Source organism: Loxodonta africana, chromosome 4 (genome assembly GCF_030014295.1).
Source record: "Loxodonta africana isolate mLoxAfr1 chromosome 4, mLoxAfr1.hap2, whole genome shotgun sequence".
Taxonomy (NCBI): Eukaryota; Metazoa; Chordata; class Mammalia; order Proboscidea; family Elephantidae; genus Loxodonta; species Loxodonta africana.
The window spans coordinates 106,126,987-106,144,984 of NC_087345.1; the positions used below are offsets into that span (position 1 = coordinate 106,126,987).

At 35.3% G+C, this 17,998-nt stretch overlaps 2 protein-coding genes across 10 annotated transcripts in view; one reads left to right on the plus strand and one right to left on the minus strand.

Annotated features, from left to right (window-relative positions):
- YARS2 (tyrosyl-tRNA synthetase 2) overlaps positions 1 to 9,776 on the plus strand; it is a 46,640-nt gene extending 36,864 nt beyond the window's left edge. Inside the window, exon 5 of the mRNA XM_064284402.1 lies at positions 8,733 to 9,776. Within this exon, the coding sequence (XP_064140472.1) occupies positions 8,733 to 8,748 (16 nt within the window). The 3' untranslated portion in view covers positions 8,749 to 9,776. The remainder of the gene's footprint in view (positions 1 to 8,732) is intronic.
- Positions 1 to 17,998, minus strand: part of DNM1L (dynamin 1 like) — a 71,561-nt gene that overhangs the window by 34,927 nt on the left and 18,636 nt on the right. For 5 of the 9 annotated variants that reach the window (XM_064284400.1, XM_003405714.4, XM_010595755.3 and 2 more), the window contains exons 2-4: positions 9,982 to 10,129; positions 2,431 to 2,477; positions 2,038 to 2,109 (exon numbers count right to left, since the gene is read on the minus strand). In XM_064284400.1, coding sequence (XP_064140470.1) covers positions 2,038 to 2,109; positions 2,431 to 2,477; positions 9,982 to 10,129 — 267 coding nt within the window. Of the gene's footprint in view, positions 1 to 2,037; positions 2,110 to 2,430; positions 2,478 to 3,925; positions 3,965 to 9,981; positions 10,130 to 17,998 lie in introns of all 9 variants that reach the window. The other 4 variants (XM_064284398.1, XM_064284399.1, XM_064284397.1 and 1 more) reach the window with 1 other exon arrangement.

The following is a 17,998-nucleotide window of genomic DNA, read 5'->3' on the forward strand; positions in this document are numbered from 1 at the left end:
TAAGACCTATGGCTGCTAAGCAAAAGGTCAGCAGTTCAAATCCACCAGGCACTCCTTGGAAACTCTCTGGGGCAGTTCTACTCTGTCCTGTAGAGTCACTATGAGTTGGAATTGACTTGACAGCGATGGGTTTTTTTTTTTTTATTATGTCACTCTGAACTACTTTTCTGTTTTATATTCTCCTGTGTTCTAAAGTGATATGTTAATATTCTACATCCCTACCTAGGTTGTTTATTTCTTAGGATCTTTATTGCCCTGTCATTTCCCTACCATGTCCGATGTAGTACTTTGCCCCGTAAGGCAAGACACTTTTTGTGCTTTCTTTTTTTCCTCACACAGCAGCCTGTGACTTCCTGGCAAATGTCTTTATAATTCCAATCTCATAGATATTTCAAGTCCTTCAAAGCTTTATGTTAGGCGTATGAAATAATTTACATATTCACATGTAAATAAAATTACTTGCATAAGATTAGAGTATGATTTACTTCATTACACACATGATTTAGAGAAGAAGAGATATTCAAAGATCTGAGGATGGAAGACTCCTTGTCTTTGAGACACAACACTGTAGATCAAAACCTGCTATATAGGTAAACTATATCCTTAGGATTAACTGAACACTTGGTAGGTATACAGACTCACTCTCTTGTGACATTTAGTTTAGTGTAACTAAAAACTTTCCTTTCTTAATCAATAGTCTCACATCCACTCTAAATTCTGGTACTGTGTAAAATTACCACCAATTCCTGAGTTCAGTAAATCCAAGGGGATCACAGGAAAGACAATCTAGACTGGTGGTATGATTAAGAATATCCTGGAAGCAGAAATCAACCCGGATATAATTACAGGACTGAGAATGAGCTAATCTAATTAATTACCTGCCACTTTTTCTTCCTCTTCTATACAACACAGTTATTAGAAATTCAGGAAAGGATGACAGCAATGGCAATAACTTAATGCTTACCAGCCTAGAGTTCAATAGTAAACAAAGCTTAGTCAATCACTAAAAGAGAAACAAATTTCCTGGCTAGATATAAAGACTTAACAGGGCTTCAAAAATGTCTTTTTTTTTTTTTTTTTGGTCAGGAAACAACCTTCCAGCACATACAAGGGCTCAATAGCTATTTGTTGAATGTTAGTATTAGGCTAGGGCCCACTTGTGGGATTAAGTCTGTCACATATGCCTTTGGAGAAAATACAAGAATGGCAGGAAAAACAAAGAAGGGAACAGAGAAAAAAGTAATAGAAATAAAGAAAAGAGAGAAAAAAGAAGGAAGCATTTAGGGGAGGCAGGGATAGCACCTGGTGTCAAGATAAATAGTATATTAAAGAGCCAATTTATTTTAAATTCTAACAATCTTAGAAAATAAAGTAATTCAGTTGTTAACTTATTACTTTTCATTTTTCACTAAAAAATTTACCTAATTTCTCTTTGCTTTCACAAGTTAATCTAGCCTTACTCAGGTAAGAAAAAGAGCTCTTCAAAATACATATACCTCATAAATTATAACATGATTCTTGACTCAGAGGACAATCAATCCATCAGAAAAAAGATAGTTTATTCCAACAGTATTAAGAAAAATAATTATATAATAAAGTAGCATGTATATAACAGGATTAAGAATAAACATCTAAATGAAATATTTCACAATATGTGAAAGTTCTGTGCAACAAATAAAAGGGATTTTAAGCAAAGCTTTTATATACTTGTGAAAATATTTCATTTTTCTAATCAGATCCTTTCAAAGACCTAGATTATGAAAAAGATTTGTTCTCAACCACCAACTGGAAGGTTGGCAGTTCAAATCCACCCAGTGACAGAGAGGACAGGCGATCTGCTTCCATAAAGATTACAGCCAAAGAAAACCCTATGGAGCTCAGTTCTACCCTTTAACATATGGAGTTGCCACAAGTTGGAATTGACTCAATGGCAACAGGTTTATTTTTGAGTTTTTGGCCACACAACATTATGTAAATAACACCCTCAGCGATATATTTATTAATGATCATGGTTTCCAGCTCTAAAAGGATGCCTACCTTATTATTTCCTGAAATTCTTTCTGTTTCATTTTCAATTTCTTGTCGAATTTCATCAAAATCCGTGTAAAGCTAAAAATTATTGAAAAAAAGAACATGATATTCAAAATGAAATAAAAAGTTCTCAAGTGGGGGGGTCCATAAACTTAAAGGATGTCTACAGATTTGCTTCAGAGAATTAGTAAACAAAATCTAATATATACATATATTTTTTTGAGACAAGGATTCATAATTTTTCTAAGCTTTTCAAAGCTGCCTGATCCCACAACAGTTAAGCATGTCTAAATTGGAGAATCAGGCTAAGAAACTAAATTATGAACTACTTGCACACACGACATATTGAAAATTATTTTCAATATGTTATTTCTTCATTATATATTCTTATGTGATTACCTTATTTTTGGTGTGAAGAAATTTACCCCATTCTTCTGCTTCGACCCCTGGAAAAAGAAAAAATAATTTCTTGGAAACTATGGAAATTACTTGTTACCTTTAGTTAGGGATACAAAAAGACAACACAATAAGTTATTTGTTCCTATTTTGCCATTAACTCTAAGTTATGTGTTGTAAGACCTGTTAAGTTAAACATTTCACATTTTAAAAATTATATCATGTATTTAAAAAACATGACTAACTTCAGGTAGAGGCGCTCACAGGCCCTCCAGTCATTTGAAATCTGGATTTCATGAATAAAATTGTTCACTTCTCAGTTTGTATGTAATCATATAATATTAAAGAGCATATTCTTTTTTTTAAACATCTTACACATAAAAGCATTATTATCCGATAAAAGTACTCAATAAAGAATCCTACTAAGTAACACAAAAGCATATATAATAGATTTACACATATAACTCAAGATAAAAAAATTGTGATATGTGAATTAAACTACTGATTTTTCAATGAAACAAATTTTTGTTTTGTTTTGTTTCCTGTTACCTATAAAGTCACAATTTGTTGTTCCTTTACAGAACTCTTTTAGTAACCTGGAGCTGCTCTGTAATTTATATGTACTTTCAAGGTGATTTTTTCCCAAAGGCTAAGATTATGTTTTCCCTTGGAACTGAAGGTGAGAAATGAAATGATGAAAAACAAACAAAAACATCCTGGTATATGCACTGTATGGAATTTCCCGTTTCCAATCTTAGGTCAGTTACTACTGTACTTGCTAGAGAAAAGGAAACATATTTAGTGTATGCACTGTGTGAAGTAGTCTAAAACATGGAGAGGAAGTTTTGTTCTCTTTTTCCCAGAGAAGTTAGAAATGTTTAATTATAGGAAGATAATCTAACTTTGCCTCCCCCAAGCGCAGCGATTCTGCTTTTGCTAAATTCAGAGAAGTTTTATATTTCCTAACAATTAAGCTCATTGAATAATGCTTATCAACCACCTGAAGTCAACATAAACATGCCTAAGATAGATATCCAGATAAATATTTACTGAGAAAAAGGTTGATCAAGTCTTTGGTGGAATAAAGGTAAATAAAACTGGATCCTTTTTGCAAGTAAAATGCTCACCTACTTGAAGCTTAGTACCTTCTTCCAAGAAGTCTCATAGGAGGACTGGAGTAATCTAGGTGAACAGAACTCACAGAGGCAGGGTACTATATACCAAAGGTGTGTGTTTAATTTACCATATCATATAAAAGAGGCCTGGCTTCACAAGCATGTTTTTAAAAAGAAAAAGAAAATAAATTACATTCACCACCAAAAAAGCTTGCATTTTGATGCAATGCCAAAAAGATAATAAGAACCACTAACACCTGCAATCAATGTGGATAGGCAAATAAAAATGGAAGAAAAAAAAAATGCACACAGCCTGTAGGAGTACAAAAGCACACATGCAGGCATGATAGAAAAAGGGCCAAAAACAAATGGATAAAGGAAACCTTTATAAAGGTGTCTTGAGTTTTTCCATGTAGCAGGGTCTGTAGTTAAAGAGAAACAGCACAGAATAAGTTTAGTGCTTATCACTAAAATTTTAAACCTTAAAAAAAAAACCAAATGTGCAGAAACCTGAACACATTTCAAATGCACACAACGTTCAATTATTCAAAATTTACATCTAGAATTAAAGAGATGTGTATAATTAAAAAAAAAAATGAACATAAGCCAAGCATATTGTGTGCCATAATTTTTACTTATAACATTTTTAGAAAACAAACTTTCCATTACAATTATGTCATTGTTGGTTTCTAATTCTGACACAAATGGATTAAAATTAATCCACTATTCAAAAATTTGCCTTTAGATATTGGTAACCTACTACCAGAAAAGATGAACTGTCTGAAAAGAATCTACAAAATATACTAAACACATCTTTTACAGCCTTAAGAGTCAATAAGTGTATCCAAGTACTTACCCTATTAGCTAAGACTAAGCTTTATAAAGGGTTATTTTCTTTGAAATATATGTTGAATTTAACAGAACAACGCAGAAGGTAACTCTTCACCTTCATGGATTCAATCCAAAGGGTAACTACTGCTTGCACCACAACCCCCTGTGCAGAAAAACTAATCCTACCTTTCCCCTTAATTCTTATTTATAATTTTACTTCCTTTTTGGGGCAACCGATTACTTTTATAAACAGATAATTTAACTAAATAGGAGTTAATAACTCAAATTACACTCATATTTTTAGGCATTATTCTATTAAGCATATACATTTGTATAAAACAAAAACAAAACCATTTTGCTTAAGTTCAATAACTTTTCTTTCCCCAATACAAATTCTTAATAATTTTCAAAATATCCATTGACATTGTTCAGAGGTAGACTATATAGAAAAAATTTGGTCTTTAATCAGCATGCCGCTTGTAGATTCTGTCTAAGGGGGAAATCCGAGGAAAGTTTATTTCTTAAAAACATATGAAAATAGTCATGGGGTGAAAAGTTCAGACTAATCTACCACCCCACTCTAAAAAGATTTGATTTTGTTTTGTTTTTAGTAAGAATTTAACAGAAAATTCTTTCACATTGGCAGAAGTGGAAGTCAAGTTGAAAAATTTTATACAAAATCCCATAAATCTATATATTGACACCTCAATTATCCTACATAGTTAGGGGACTAAAGAATCTCACATTAAGTAAACTTTCCTGATAATTAAATTGTACATATTTAAACAATGAAATAGTTATTTCAGCCAGTTTTGATGGACCTGTATCTAAAATGGACTATACTTCTCTATGTCATTTTAGAATACATTGTTCTTAAATTAACCTATTTGTGATAATGTAGGTCTTTTACATAATAAACCCCTCAGGAAATATAAATACCTATACAAAACGGTTAGAGACTGATTTTTTCCCTTACTTTGAAGTTCTTTGGTCTGCTTATGTTTTTTTCCCCTTTCTCATTTCCCATTGTACCCTTTCTGCTTTCTTGTCACATATTCAATACTCATTAACTATATGTTTAGCTACTTCACTGTTTCTGAATCTCCTCTTGGTTAAGAATGACTTATTGCAGGCTAGAATTATTTATTCCACAGATAAAGAGGCTCTAGTAAGAAACTAAGGAACTATCCTAGAATAAGACACATTTAGTACTCAAAATTCATTAACTCTTTTGTGTTCTGGATAATCCAGCTGAGTTGTCATTATAAGTGAGGGGTTTTTTTTTTGTTGTTATTATTTTTTTAATATGAAAAATAAGCACTAAGCTTGGGGGGGAAGATGTGTATATATATGTGTGTGTATATATATATATACATACACACGCATACATACACGCACACATAAGAGAGAAGTAAAGATAAGAGACTTACTGACCAACCACCAAGAAGAGATGTTAACAAAACATAGCGGACACACGAACAAAGGAGGTCACACTTCTGTAGCTGTAATGTACAGGCATACCTCAGAGATATTGTTGGTTCAATTCCAGACCACCACAATAAAGGAAATATTGCAATAAAGTGAGCAGACGGAACTTTTTTGCTTTCCCAGTGCACATAAAAATTATGTGTACACTATACCATAGTCTGTGAAGTATGCAACAGTAATATATCTAAAAAGACAATGTACACACCTTAATTAAAGAATACTTTATTGCTAAAAAATGCTAACCATCATCTGAGCCTTCAGCAAGTCGTAATCTTTTTGCTGATGGACTGTCTTGCCTCAGTGTTGATGGCTGCTGACTGATCAGGGTGGTGGTTGCTGAAGGATGGGGTGGCTGTGGCAATTTTTTAAAATAAGACAACAATAAAGTTTGTCACATCGATTGACTTTTGTTTTCATAAAAGATTTCTCTGAAGCACGTGACGCTGTTTGATAGCATTTTACCCATAGTAGAACTCACCTCTCTAAGCCTTCAAAGAATTAAAGGGAGTTAGGGCCTTGCTCTGGATTAGGTTTTGCTTAAGGGAGTGTTGTGGCTGGTTTGATCTTCTAACCAGACCACTAAAACTTTCTCCATATCAACAATAAGGCTGTTTAGCTTTCTTATCATTTGTGTGTTCACTGGAATAACACTTTTAATTTACTTCAAGAACTTTTCCTTTGCATTCACAACTTGGCTAACTGGAGCAAGAGGCCTAGCTTTCAGCCTGTCTCAGCTTTCGACGTGCCTTACTCACTAAGCTTAATCATTTCTAGCTTTTTATTTAAAATGAGAGACATGCAATTCTTCCTTTCACTTGAACACTTAGAGGCCATTGTAAGGTTATTAACTGGCCTAATTTAAAAATTGTCATGTCTCAGAGAATAGGGAGGCCTGAGGCGAGGCAGAGAGATGGGGGAATGGCTGGTTGATGGAGCAGTCAGAACATACACAACATTTATCGATTAAGTTCACCATCTTATATGGGTGAGGTTCATGATGCCCCCAAAACAGTAACAATAGTAACATCAAAGATCACTGATCACAGATCACCATAACAGATATAATAATGAAGAAGTTTGAAATATTGCGAGAATTACCAAAGTGTGACACAGAGACAGGAAGTGAGCAGAGCACATGCTTTGGGAAAAATTGTGCCAGTTGACTTGCTCGACACAGGGTTGCCACAAACCTTCAATTTGTAAAACACGCAATACCTGCAAAGTGCAATAAAATGAGGTATGCCTGTACATCCTTCTCTAACAAGTTTTATCTAAGGAAACAATAGCAACACTTGCAAATAGCTTTCTTGAAAGTTAGGATATCATCTGTCCTTTTCAAGGTTACTGAAAAAACTGAAAAGGAGGAGAACTAGTGCCATATAGTTTTTAAAGTCTTAGTTTAAGCTACTTGGCAAATTTGATGAAATCAGTTAATAGGAATGAAATGTAAAATGTATTATTCTATATATATTTGAAGCTGAACATAGACTAGTCCAAAATGATTAAATTCAAGGTTCAGAATTCAATAATGAAAAAATATTACAGAAATGCAAAGTGATGAATAATATGCCAAGAAGCTACCTAATATAATTGAAGCTCCTACATATCCTCTGGGAGTCTATCCAGAAATGTTTGTCAACACCTACAACTTCATTAACTTGCTTCCGTAATTAACTTCCTAGAATCATAGTAGATGCTTAGCACAAATGTGATTAAAAAAAAAAAAGTCATCACCAATTATTCCTATAATAAATGAAGGAAAAGTCAGATACAGAAATTAAAGAAACTTCAATTTCATGAATATTATCATCCTATCCTAGATCAGAATATAAGAAGTAGAATGAAACTTCTTTGAAAGGTAGATCTTTGTGGCTAAGAAACAAACATGATACTCTGCTGCAAATGTAATTTAATAATTAGAGCTATTTTATAAGACTTAAAATCTGAGCTAAACACTGAACAAAAACAGGAAGATTAAACATACTATTACTCTCATCAGACATTTTAAAACTCATTAATACATTTAAGTATGAGTAACATAGGATACATATTTAATAAGCAACTTAAAATCTGAATACACATTTAAAAATATATATTCGGTTTAACGACAACAAAAAAAAGAACTGCCTATAAAAAAGGATAGTGCATATTTCCTTATTTTAATACTCCATATTTATTATTCATTGTTGTTAGGTGCCATGGAGTCAGTTCCAACTCATACCGACCCTATGAACAACAGAATGAAACATGCCCGGTCCCATGCCATCCTCAAAATCACTGCTATGTTTGAACGCATTATTGTAGCCACTGTGTCAGTCCATCTCATGGAGGGACTTCTTTTTTCCTGACCTTCTACTTTACCAAGCGTGATGTTCTTCTCCAGGGACTGGTCCCTCGTTATAACATGCCCAAAATACATGAGGTGAAGTCTTGTCATCCTCATTTCTAAAAAGCATTCTGGCTGTACTTCTTCTAAGGCAGATTTGTTCATTTTTCTGGCAGTCCATGGTATATTCAATATTCTTCACCAGCACCACAATTCAAATGTATTAATTCTTCTTTGGTCTTCCTTATTCATTGTCCAGCTTTCACATGTATATAAGGTGAGTGAAAATACCTTTTTTTTTTTTTTTGGGTAAGGTGCACCTTAGTTCTCAAAGTGACATCTTTGCTTTTTAACACGTTAAAGAGGTCTTTTGCAGCAGATTTGCCCAATGCAATACATCGGTTGATTTCTTGACTGCTGGTTCCATGGGCGTTGATTGTGGAGCCAAGTAAAATGAGATCCTTGACAACTTTAATATTTTCTCAGTTTATCATGATGTTGCTTATTGGTCCAGTTGTGAGGATTTTTGTTTCCTTTATGTTCAGGTGTAATCCATACTGAAGGCTACAGTCTTTGATCTTCATCGGTAAGTGCTTCAAGCCCTCTTCACTTTCAGCAAACAAGGCTGTGTCATTTGCATATCGCAGGTTATTAATGAGTCTTCCCCCAATCCTGATGCCCTGTTCTTCTTCATACAGTCCAGCTTCTTGAATTATTTACTCATCATACAGATTTAATAAGTATGGTAAAAGGACAAAACCCTGTCACACACCTCTACTGATTTTAAATGATGCAATATCCCTTGTTCTGTTTGAACGGCTGCCTCTTGGTGTATGTGCAGGTTCTGCGTGAGAACAATTAAGGGTTCTGGAATACCCGTTCTTTGCAATGTTATCCGTAATTTGTTATGATCCACACAGTCAAATGTCTTTACATAGTCAACGAAACACAGATAAACATCTTTCTGCTATCCTCTGCTTTCAGCCAAGATCCATCTGACATCAGCGATATCCTTTGTTCCATGTCCTCTTCTGAATCATATAATTCAATAAGAGATATCCTAATAGAGTTTAGCTGGAGACTAAGCCTGAACATGGTGGGTGGGGGATGTGAAATCTTAAAAACTAGTGGATCGGCATGAGTTGGAATCAGTTGGACAGGTTTGGTTTTTATATAGGTAAGCCTCAGCAAGAGATGGATAGTTTAAAAAACAAAACAAAAACTTCTCATATAAATAATATTCACTTTAAAACAAGGGGAAAATAAATCAGTTAGCTTTCCCCAGCAGACAAATGGTAAGACCAGAAAACAGATGGCGAGGCAACATTGCTAAGCTGAAAAACAAAGTCATTTAACTTTACTTAAAACAAAATCTTTTCAACTAGAATCAAAATGATTTAAATTCTGAATCTACATTAAAAAAAAAAAGTTGTGTTTCAAAAACTAGGAAAGAAACTTTAAAATGCAGACACAAAAACTGACTCCTGTTTACTGAGTGTCTCACTGAATCCTCCATTAAAATTCATATAAATAGCATTAACAATAGTTTACTAAGGAGCTGAATTATCAAAAAGGGACTATTCCCAATATGTTTACCCATGGCCCTTCAAAATGACAAAAATTACTTGTTTTTTTTTTTTTTTTTTTACATAAGGAAAATGTATACTAATTCTCTTCACAGGACTTCTGATTTTGATACAGCCACTAATTTCTAATTATCAAAATCAGTGAATATCTTTTTTAAGAACAGACCAAAAATGAATTTTAAAATCTTATCCCAATTCCTAAATTTACCATTTTCTTCTCCTGTTGCTTTTCGTTTATCTTCTGGTGAAACATGAACCAGCTGCAGAATGAGAGGTCTTCGAGTGACAATACCAGTACCTCTGGGAAGCAGGTCCCTCCCCACTAGGCTTTCTAGTACCGAGCTCTTTCCACTGCTCTGAAAACAAAATATACAAGAGTAATATGAGTGTATCAGAGTTTTTTGAAACTCACTAAGATTATGCTAAAAAAGCAGCAAAGAAATTATTTGACAAAAAATTAGTACAGACTTTTAAAATGAAAATTTATGTGAGTTTTCCACTGCATGACCTTTATTAAAAAAAAAAAATCCAAAAGCAGAGAAAATAATAGCCTCACCCCAACCCCATAATTTTCCTACCTTTCATGATACTCTCACAACCAAGTTTTCAAAATCTATACAATATTTGTATATATATAAAATGATGCCTATAACATGTAGATATTTTACTATAAATGAGGCAGTACTATGTGTATTTTTTTTCTAACCTCCCTTTATTTTTAACATAACAATCAGGGATATCTTTCCACATCAGTATATTAACTTATGTATTTAATGGTTAAATAGTAAATGTACCCAGTTGAAGATATTAAAATGGTTTTCAGTTTCTGCTATTATTAACAATGCTACAATGAACATGCTTTTACATATAATCTTACTGACTTATCTGATTACCTCATTAGATTTAATGCATACAAATGAAATTGCTGTGATTAAACAGCATACAGACTTTAAGCATTCATAGATACTGAAAACTGCATGCCACAAAATGGCACCAGTTTGTTACATGAGTTTACTGAATTTGCTGCATCTCTGTCAGCACTAAGCATTATCACCTCTCTGAATCTTTGCCCCTTAGATAGATGAACACTGACAGCTCATTTAAATTTGCTTTTTTTTTTTTTTTTGAGGTTAAGCATCCTTTTGTTTAAGGACTTTCTGTATTTCTCCCTCAGTGATTTGTTCAAATGATGGTGATTTATATGTTTATTAGTTTATAAAGCTCTTTATAAGTATTACATGAGTTCACACTGATATAAATAAATGATTAAATAAATGAGGAGAAGAGACAAATCTCCCATACAGAAGAATTCCAAGTAATTTATGTAGATATCCCACTCTCAAGGAGGAGGTGGGAACATAACTCCCCCCTCCTTAAGTAGGTGCTGTGGATAGTGACTTCCTTCCAAAGGTCATAGTATGGAAATAGGGGGAAAAGAGTAACATTACAACAAACACTACCTTACCCAGGTGATCTAGGTCAAACTCAATAGTGATAAGTCATGTGGATAGTACTACCCTTGATGTGGGGTGAAAAAAATGGCACTTTATCTCTGTGGCCCTCCTCCCAAAATCCCACAATCCCATGAGAAAAACATCACATAAATTCCAGTAAAGATGCAGCCTACAAGATATCTGACGAGTATTCCTCAAAACTGTCAATGTCATCAAAAATAAGTCATAAAAAAATAAAAATCTGAGAAACTGTCACAGCCAAGAGAAGCCTAAATGTACAACAAAATGTAATGTGGTATTCTGGATGGGATCCTAGAACACAAATAGGGCAGCAAATAAAAATTAAGTAAATTCAAATAAAGTATAGACTTTCATTAATAATAACAATGTACCAATACTTGGTTAATTCATTGTAACAAATGTACCATACTAATATAAGACGTTAATAATAGGGGAAGCTGTTCTAAGAAATAAAGGCTATTTGAAAAAAAAATAGTACCTGAAACATAGTATGTAAATATTATCTATTCCTAGGAGGAAGCACTTAAAGCTTTACTTGATTAAAGAAAAAAAAAAATCTATTAAGGAAGGGAAGACAATGGAGGAATAGTATAAAACACTAAAACTAATACCAAGTGTCATGGATTGAATTATGTCTCCCCCCCACCGCCCCCTGCCAGTGTATCCATTTGGCCGGGCCATCATTCACAGTATTGTGTGGTTGTCCTCCATTTTGTGATTGTAAGTTTATGTTAAAGAGGATTAAGGTAGGATTGTAACACCATTACTAAGGTTACTTCCCTGATCCAATGTAAAGGGAGTTTCCCCGGGGTGTGGCCTGTACCACCTTTTATCTTAAAAGAGATAAAAGAGAAGGGAAGCAAGCAGAGTGTGGGGGACCTCATACCACGAAGAAAGCAGTGCTGAGAGCAGAGCACGTCCTTTGGACCTGGGGTCTCTGCACCAAGAAGTTCTGAGTCCAGGGGAAGATTGATGAGAAGGCCGACAGAGAGAGAGAGAGCCTTCCCCTGGAGCTGACAACCTTAATTTGGACTTCTAGCCTACGAGACTGTGAGAAAATAAATTCCCCGTTGGTTAAAGCCATACACTTGTGGTATTTCTGTTATAGCAGCACTAGATGACTAAGACACCAAGGTATAATACATCAAGAAGAAACATGGTACCAAAACTTATGAGGCACAGCCAAAGCAGTACTTAGAGAAGAATTTATAGCTGTAAATGCTTACATTAAAAAAAAAGAGATCTCAGATCAACAACTTAACATTGTACCTTAAGAAACTAAAAAAGAGTAAATGGAACTGCAAAGCAGGCAGAAGGAAGGAAATATAAAAATAAGAGAAGTAAATGAAACAGAGACTATAAAAACAATAGAGAAAAAGCAAAACCAAAAGATGGTTGTTTGCAAAGATCAACAATATTGACAAACTTTTAGCTAGACTAACTAAGAAAAACAGATAAGATTCAAATTACTAAAATCAAGAATAAAAGAGGGAACATTACTACCAACTTTATAGAAATAAAAAGGATATAAGGGAGTACAATGGGAAACCCTATGGGGCAGTTTTCTACTGTCATATGAATTGCTATGGAGCAGTTTTCTACTGTCATATGAATTGCTATGAGTCAGAATTGACTTAACGGCACACAACATCTAATTTGGGAGCGTACAAAGAGCTAAAGAAAAACATTCACAAAGAACTAAAGGAAACCATGAAAACAATGTCTCAACAAAGAGAGACTATAAATAAAGAAACAAAAATTACAAAAAGGAACCAAATTGAAATTCTGGAGCTGAAAAGTAGAATAACTGAAATGAAAAATTCACTAGAGGGTTTCAAAAGTAGATTTTAGTAGGCAGAAGAATCAGTGAACTTGAAGATAGGTCTATTTAAAGTATCCAGTCTGAGGAGCAGAAAGAAAAATAGAATTACCAAAAAAAAATTAATGAACAAAGCCAAAAAGACCTGTGGACATCACACCAAGAGTACCATCAAGAGTCCTAGAAGGAGAGGATAAAGAGAAAGGGGCAAAGAGAATATTTGAAGAAATATATCCTAGATTTGATAAATGGCATAAACTTACACATTCAAGAAGTTCAACAAATTTTAAGTATGATAAACACAAAGAGATCCACACTAAAATACATTATAATCAAACTGTTGAAAGAGAATACTGAAGGCAGCAAGAGAAAAGTGACTTGTCACTTTTTTTTTAACAGCTGATTTCTCATCAGAAACCATGGAGGCCAGAAGCAGTATGGTGACATATTTGAAGTGCTGAAAGAAAAAAAAAAGTCAACCAAGAGTCTGAATCTGACTTAATATTAAGATGACAATACTCCACAAAACGACCTACAGATTCAATGCAATCACTATCAAACTCCCAGCAGCCTTCTTTGCAGAAATGGAAAAGCTGATCATAGAATTCATATGGAATTTGCAAGGGACTCCCGAGACCCAAGACAATCTTGAAAAACAACAAAATTGGAGAACTCCAACTTCCCAATTTCAAAACATACTTTGAAACTGTGTTACTGGCATAAGGACAGACCTATAGAACAGTGAATAAATTTTGAAGAGTCCAGAAATAAACCCATACATCTATGGCCTTTTTTGTTTTTTTTTTAAATAAGTGTGCCAAAACCATTCATTGGGGAAAGAACAGTCTCTTCAATAAACAGTTTAAAACAACTGGAAAACCACATGCAAAAGAATGAAATTCAACCCATACCTCACACCACAGGCACAAAAATTTACTCAAAATGGATCAGAGACTTAAATGTAAGAGCGAAAAGTATAAAATTCTTAAAAGAAAACATAGAGATAAGTTTTTGTGACCTTCAATTTGGCGGTGGATTCTTAGATATGTCACCGAAAGCACACAAAAAAAAGAATAAGAACAGATAAATTAGACTTCCTTAAAATTAAAAACTTTGTGCGCCAAAGGACACTATCAAGAAAGTGAAAAGACAACCTACAGAATGGGAGAACATACTTGCAAATCACGTATCTGATAAGAGTCCAGTATGCAGAATATATAAAGAACTCTTATACCTCAACAATAAAAATACAGATAACCCCAACAAGCACATGAAAAGATGCCCAACATCATCAGTCATTAGAGAAATGCAAAGCAACACCACAATAAGATACCAGTTCACACTCACTATGATTCAAGAAGACAGACATAACAAGTGTTGAGAGGATGTGGAAAAACTGGAACACTTGTCCATTGTTGGTGTACATGTAAAATGGTGCAGATGCTGTGGAAAATAGTTTAGTGGAAAAGTTGAACACAGAATTACCATATGATCCAGCAATTCTAATCATAGGTACATACCCCAAAGAACTTAAAGCAGGTAATCAAATACTTGTACATATATGTTCATAACAGCACTATTCACAATAGCCAAAATGTAGAAACAACCAAATATCCATCAACAGATGAATGGATAAACAAAAGGTAGTATATATACCCATACAATGGAATATTATTCAGCCATAAAAGGGAATGAAGTATTCATATATGGTACAACATGGATGAAACGTATTATGCTAAATGAAAGAAACCAGAAACAAAAGGTAACATATTTGTATGATTCCTTTTATATGAGATATCCAGAATATGTAAACACGTAGAGACAGAAAGCAGACGGATGGTTGCCAGGGGCAGAGAAAAAGGATAAAAGGAAGCGGCTGCTTAATGGGTACAAAGTTTTCTTCTGTGGTGATGAAAATGCTTTTGATCTAAACAAATGTGGTAGCTGCACAACACTGTGAGCATACTAAATGCCACTAAATTGTACATGTTAAAATGGTTAATTTTATGTTAAGTAAATTTCACCTCAATTTTTTAAAAATTAAAAATAAAAGGAGCACATGATATATACAAAGAAACAACATAAAAAAGGAAAGGAAAAAACAAGTTTAACTGAAAACAACCAGGAGAACATACTACATAAGAAGGAATGAAAACTATGATCAATATTTGGCACCAAATTACTAAACTTAATGAAGCCGTGACCTCTATAAACATGAGCCAAATGTTATATCAGGCTGGAAAAGGCAAGAAAACAGAAGAAGCTGAAATGTGGATAGCAGTGCTCAAGAAGCGAGGGGAAAAGAGGCATCGAGCTGAAAAAGGTATGACAAAGAAATGGGATGAGGGGTTCAAGGTGCTATGTTCTTTAAAAATTCTAGAATGATCTAGCACCTTAAAAAAAAGACAATAACAAGTGTTGACAAAGTGTGAAGAAATTGGAACCCTCATCATGCTGGGGAAAATGTAAAATAGTAGCATCATTCTGGAAAACAATTTGGCAGTTCCTCAAAACATTAAAACACAGAGTTACCATATAGTCCGGCAAGTCCCCTCCCTAAGAAAATTAAAAACATATAACCCCCCCCAAAAAAAGCCCACTGCGGTCAACTTGATTGTGACTCATAGCAACCCTATAGGACAGAGTAGAACTGTCCCATAGAGTCTCCAAGGAGCGCCTGGTGGAACTGAACTGCCGATATTTTGGTGAGCAGCTGTAGCTCTTAACCACTATGCCACCCGGGTTTCTTTAAAAAAAAAAAAAATGCTCATACAAAAACTTGTAAACAGAGGCAGAGCCAAGATGGCGAAGTAGTCAGACGCTTCTGCTGATCCCTCTTAAAGACCTGAAGAAACAAGTGAATAGATTATATATATGACAAGCTAGGAACCCTGATCATCAAAGGCAAAGTTAAGGAACCGGACTGAGTGACGGGGGATGGGGAGATAGTGCAGAAGCAGCAACGAGTTGCCGAGCCTGCGTGGTGCCTCAGCTCCAATTCCTTGGCACATTCCTTTGCACAAATGCAGCGGGGTTGATGGTAGTTTCCTGGGACACAGCAGCTTCAGCAAAAGAAGGCAAGCAGAGTGTCACACCCCTGACCCTGTGGCATATCTACAGCGGGGCTGGCCATGGTGATTAGGAAGCAGCTGCTTCAGTGAAAGAAGGGGACAATCTCCGCAGAGTCCCAGCCAGTACACACAGGCTACACACTTCTCTGAAATCTGAGATAAAACAGCACAAGATAAGTGATTTTGTCTAATTTACCTTGTGCAGATCTAATACCTCCTTCTTTTGAAAGAACTCTCTCCTGTTTGATTCCTCCTCCCTCTGCCCCAGCTGGCTTCTTTAACAGTGGATTTCCCTGGGCCCAAGATAGGGCCTGCTGCACTCCCTGAGCCATTCTCCTGGCCTGGGAGAAGGAACAAATTAACAAACGGGGGGAAAATACTCTGCCAACTCCCCTAATCTGGAAGCTCAGAGCAGAAGCAGCTCCAGCCCAGGCACAAGCAATCCACAGACTTTGTTTCTCACCCATTCATGGATCCAGGTGGCTATTATATTGCAAGGGCGAATCTGTTTGAGGTCTGACTGTAACTGTTTCAGCTGTACAAAGGAGAGGCAGGTTTTGGAGGTTTGATACCACTCTGCCTATTAAACAGGGCCTTCACCTACCCACAGCAGGGGCCTGAGGACTGAAGGCTCCATCCATGCCCTCCAGCCACCCACAAAAGGAGTCCAAGGATAGTGGTGTCTACCAGTCCTTACATGTATAAGCATTGGGTGCCTAAGGTACAGCTGCACAGCCCATCCACCAGAGCGCTCTAGAGAACAGAGAAGCTCCTTCCTCACTGACACTTGGGGGAAGGCTGTCAGCCCCCTGCCTTCCTCAGAGTGTGAGCCCCTGCAGCTACCAGAAACCAGTGCATACACCCATCACCACTGCTCCTCTAAGATAATAGGTGAGAGCCTACACCATACACTAGGTGACCAACTATTAGGACACCTGAGCTGAATCTATACAAGAATAGTGAATGGACTCCTCGGCTCATATACCTGGTAACAGCTCTAGCCATCTGGTACTGGACATTAGCACTTCAAAGGCTCCAATAATCAAGTCAACTCACTCTAGTAGGCTATTTGAGTATATCAAAACAAAACAAAGCAAGAAACTAGGACACAGTGAGCAAACACAAAACAAATTAATACAATATAGATGGCTCGGAAACAACAGTCAATATCAAATCACGTAAAGAAGCAGACCATGATTGCTTCAACAAACTGCCAAAACAAAGAATCGAGGACTCTCCTGGATGAAAATGTATTCCTGGAATTACCAGATGTAGAATACAAAAGATTAACATACAGAACTCTTCAAGACATCAGGAACAAGATCAGGCAACACACAGAAAAACGCAACGAACATACAGATAAAGCAGTTGAAGAAATTAAAAAGATTATTCAACAACATAATGAAAAATTTAATAAACTGCAAGAACCCATAGAGAGACAGCAATCAGAAATTCAGAAGATTAACAATAAAATTACACAATTAGACAACTCAATATAAAGTCAGAGGAGCAGAATTGAGGAAGTGGAATGGAGAATTAGTGAGACTGATGATAAAACACTTGGCAACGATATATTTGAAAAAAAATCAGATAAAAGAATTTTGAAAAATGAAGAAACCCGAAAAATCATGTGGGACTCTATCAAGAAGAACTTGCGAGTGATTGGAATACCAGAACAGGAACGGATAACAGAAAATACAGAAAGAATTGTTAAAGATTTGTTGGCAGAAAACTTCCTTGACATCGTGAAAGATGAAAGGATATCTATCCAAGATGGTCATTGAACCCCATACAAGGGAGATCCCAAAAGAAAGTTACCAAGACATATTATCATCAAACTCGCCAAAACCGAAGATAAAG